Here is a 4,766-nt window from a genome sequence, read left to right on the forward strand (position 1 = left end):
CGAAACCGGTCGTGCGCTGTCGAAGAGTTTTCAGCAACCTTGTGAGTAGTTTCCCTTATGAAAAAGATACTAATACCTATTCGGCCCACGCAAGTACACTTCCACTTTCCTGCAGTTTCTAGCGAAACTTGAAACTTCATAATCGTCTACACGGTGAACTTTTCCAATTGGTCGTAATTCCCCGTTATTTGTCCAGAAATAACTCAAGACAAGGTTGCGCTTTTTGAGTGAACAACTGTCTGCAACCGGAACATGTAGTTTTGCTTGGTTATTACTTGTCATCGAAGATAGCCTGCTTCCAAAAAGTAGGTGGAGCGGTAGAGCGACCCGGTCTCGAAGTTGTTTGCATTTCTGTAGGCGGACTGTTTTCCAATAAATGTGTAGTAACATGCAACTATTTGTGGCTAACGTAATGCTAGATTTATAGCCTAACCGACAACCTACACACCGACGTACTAGCTACCAAACAGTCGCGCACGCAACGATGCCGAAACCTCGACAGGCGAAGAGAAGTTTTCAACCAGAATGTTCCAGCTCGGCGAGCAGAACCGTGGAAGCCTACTTCAAAACAACTATAGGCAATAGGGAGGTGAAGACAAAACGGGAATCTTATCATATGGCTGGGCGAAACACTAGTACACAACTGGTGGTCTTCGTGGTCTCATACTACTGGCTGCGAAGTTACCGTTGAAAGACAACTGGAAGCAAGCCGTTCAGGTGAGCTTCTTGGATAGTCCGAAGCTGTGCAATACACCAGAACTAATAGTGAAAGAAAGAAGGCCTTCGCTGCGGTGTTGTTTATTAGAAAATGCCAACTGAACAGTTACAGACTATTGGACAGCGAAGCAAAAACTCTCATAGCATCTTGTTGATAAAAACCGGATATCCACCTTCTCCTTGAACGCGTGAGTACTTTCTTCAAAGATGTGATCCCAGATCTTCAGGAATAACTGATGAAAAACTTTGGTGGAGTAGGGAACTTTTATGACGAAGCGATTGTAAACAAACTATTTGTTAAAAAAAACAGGATAATGGATGTTCGGTCAAGGGAAGATAAAGACGAGTCATGTGGGCACTGTGGCGTCAGGAACCAAAGAAATGAGACAGTGGCGTCCTAATAGCATGGCCTCTCTACTTACCGTATTTGTTTCCTCAGTCTCATCTGAAGTTTGAACAACTGAGCAAGCCGAGAACTCATGATGGTCACCCTTCAAGAAAAGACAGTATAACCAACACTGCGCGCACCAGGTTTGTTAAATTCATTTGCAATTAGTAAACCGGCACACGAGTGTCAGTAAGTTTCCAAACCGTAAATTGTTTGATCAACCTTTTATAGATAAACTGAAGATATGTGACTCCAGTCGGTTAAACTTGGATTTAACGTAGGTTGTGCGGCTATAGGATACAAATAACTAATCAACCAATCGGAAATCGCCAAGGATTGATCGAGAATTCTTCGTTTCAGAGCAGGCTGAGAGATAATCGATAGATTTATTGCTCTGCAACGTCTCGTTTTTTGGCGTACAAGTTCTACCAAATCAAACGACCAGGATACAAGTTTGGCTGAGTTGTAAGGTGCACGGAGAACTAGTCGGCAAAAGCATAACCGAAGCTCCTCTGAAGCGATGAGTTCTCAATCAGTTCCAAACTTTTTCCGTATCTGAAGCAGTAGTTATAAGTGTGGGTTAGTGTGAATGGATGCACCGAAGAGCCAGAGGTATTAACTTGCATGAATTTGGGTCGGGTTTTGAAGTTTGATCTTTCTAGTCCGTATCGATCGAGGTGAAGAACATGTTGAATGTGGTTCGAAACTTTAGTAATTTGTGCTACGACAGGTGGGTTGGCTAAAACAGGTTTTCGTGAGGTTTCTGGGCCTTGGACCTAGATCACCTTGAAGGATTGTTGCACCTCTCACGTGTCAGCTCGGGCAATCTAAAACAACGGTCCAGATGCTCACCAGCTATAAGTCCTCTACTTGACACAAGCCGAAATTGGGCCTTGGACCTAGATCACCTTGAATAATTGTCGCACCTCTCACGTGTCAGTTCGGGCGACCTAAAACAACAGTGCAGATGCTCACCAGATATAAGTCCTCTACTTGACACAAGCCGAAATAGTTGACTGTTTTCTCTGCCTAAGGCACCAGTCGCTGTTCTGTGAAGCATAGTTTTACACTAAAATCCGTCCTGTGTCTAAGTCATCTTCTGCAGTCTCCAAGTTTTTGACTGTTGCCTGATATTCATCTGTCCTTATTGGTGGTCGGTCTGTCCTGTTATTGGGCTCATTAGTTCGGATGCGTAGTTCCCTTACCGTCTGTCTTGGACAGTCGTTCCCTAGTCCTCTCCCGGCTTCACTAATACTGAGCAAAACGTTTCCCCTCTCTAAGACGCTAATCTAACGTTGAATGCTTCCAGCACCTTCTGAGGTTATCCTTAGATGTTACTGCCTTGTGTGGAAATGACAGTTGTGCCAAGCAACTGATAAAAACTCTCGCTTAGCCGACAGTAAAACATCTTGCTGATTGGTTAACCTCTGAAGGCCTCGTAATCAGTTGACGGGCTTTTGTATCAAAAGCGACTCGTTGCCATGGCGTAAGTCTACCACCTGTTTTCGAAATTTCCTGAAACAGATAAATATCCTCATGACATACTTAATCGTAAGCAATCAAGTGAATAGTCTTCATACGAACGTAGTCAAATGACCACCTGGTTATTCATCACGTACATATTAATAGTTCAATTAATTTCCTTGAATTTCGCAAAATAGTTTGAAGGTCACCGTGAACAAACAGGGAGAACCAAACTCAGGTTTTATATTGTAGTTTTTCGACACCTGGACAGGAAAATATTTTATCCTATGCTTCTTCGGGGGTAAGGTAAGAGAATTTTGGGACGTGAAAGCCGAACAAAAAAACTAAAAAAAGCTTGACATTCTGCACTAGAAAAGCATCCACCTGTTGGGATACGACGGCAAATGACAAGGGACTATCGAAGTTATTTACTCCTGATCAAGTTAGCCGGAGACTTCAAGTGAAATATCATTAGCTCAGTCACGAATCACTGACCTGCTCGCGCCTACTAACTTCTCGCTCCATGCTTCTAGGATCTCCTTAACCGGTTGCGGATAGTCCAATTCAGAACTCAGATGGACAGCCTGTGGATGAGTTCCCGCGTAGCGTTCTGCCAACTCTGCTCATAGGCATGCAAACATTCGCACTCAAACAAGCAGGTCAGTCGAGTTGATGATCAATCATGGCAAAAAGCCCTAAAATGATGTCTTGGAAACCTCAACCTGAGAAAGGGAATCGCTTTGGAGCGCGATTTTCGTGCCCTCCATTAGCCTTTTTCAATAGTTTGTTGGTTTCACTGTAGTAGGACATAGAGCAGTCATAAAAGTCTTACAGACGGCCATCTTTAGCAAACAATCGTTCCTATCAAGTCAAATCAAGTCAACAAGCCAAAGGTGACCACAGGGAATCTCTGCAACTCTCAAAAAGGCTTGTCGGCGAATTGATGTGTAGGTGTGCAACCAGTGTACGAGGTCACAGTATGTCGGATTAGGCACATGCTGGAACTGTGATAACGATGTGCTACAACACTGATACTACTGATGGGGGGCATGCGAGTAGTATGTTTTCTCGCAAATCCGCTCTGCGTCTCTTGAAAAGGGAGATTTATTACAGAATTTTCGGAGTCGCTTTGTAGCCGTTGCTTGCACTTGAGTAACAGTCAATGAATATCCAGGAAAGCTCAGGAAGACACGTTCAAAGAGAAGATGGGTATGCAGTTTTTGTAAACAAGATGCATATGAGAGTTTTGCTTCCCTGTCCAATAGTCTGTAACTGTTTAATTGGCATTCTCTAATAAATAACTCCGCAGCGAAGGCCTTCTTCCTTTCAATGGTGCGCCGGGTTAGGCACATGCTTGAACTGTGATTCACAGATCCACCGTAAAGACGTATGACAGTGGCGTCTTCCATGGTGATACGATAACACCTGGATGGTGCTCCTTGACTTCAAGAAGGTTTTCTATTATGTCGACCGGTTGGTTCTTTTCAACACTATTCATCATTCCTAGTGACCTACCTGTTGGCGTGTGAGAGTATAGGGAAGCTCTTGAAAGGCTTCCTTACAAGTAGTGGTGTCCGGGAAGGATGTCCACTCTCTCCATTTTTGATTATTTTCGTTGTGGATGACATACCCCAGTGTTCACATCTATCCGACCGATAACCTTATTCATCAGGAGTACGCAGATAACATTTTTTCCTTTTTTTTCTGAAAATTCAAGCAATGACACCAGAAGTTGTGGAACACTACACGTGTCTTGGGAGTTGCGTTAGCCCTGAAGGTAGTGGTGACAGACGAAGTGAACGTATGAATGTCGAAGGTCAGAATTGTGTCTGCTAATTTGCACCACTTGCAGAGTCGAAAAGGAATCTCACTGGACTTCAAAAGATGCAGACTACAGCACGGGCTGTCTTTTTGCACGGCTGCGAGACTTGGCTATTTCGGGTGATGGATCTCAGACATCCTCAGGCCTGTGACCACCGCTGTCTCAAAATCGACTGGAATCGGTAAGCCTGCAATGAAGTTATCAGGAGAGGGGTTTCCGATGAGACAGCGGTTGCTGCCATCAATAATTTCATCCAGCACTGCGAACTTAGGTGGTGAGGGTCGTGTTGTACGCACACCGAGTTACCGCCTGTCCAAACAATTTTTATTTCCCGGGACCATTTCGGAGTGGCGGAAACCCCATGTCGGATGGAAT

At 44.2% G+C, this 4,766-nt stretch overlaps 1 protein-coding gene across 1 annotated transcript in view; it reads left to right on the plus strand.

The window, feature by feature from the left end:
• The window catches only part of T265_04107 (hypothetical protein), a gene marked incomplete at both ends in the record, with an annotated part of 34,152 nt that extends 29,747 nt beyond the window's left edge, over window positions 1–4,405 (plus strand). The window contains one exon of the mRNA XM_009168753.1: window positions 4,287–4,405. Coding sequence (XP_009167017.1) covers window positions 4,287–4,405 — 119 coding nt within the window. The remainder of the gene's footprint in view (window positions 1–4,286) is intronic.
• Between the last annotated feature and the right edge of the window lie 361 nt (window positions 4,406–4,766).

Source organism: Opisthorchis viverrini (assembly GCF_000715545.1).
Source record: "Opisthorchis viverrini unplaced genomic scaffold opera_v5_64, whole genome shotgun sequence".
Lineage (NCBI taxonomy): Eukaryota > Metazoa > Platyhelminthes > Trematoda > Opisthorchiida > Opisthorchiidae > Opisthorchis > Opisthorchis viverrini.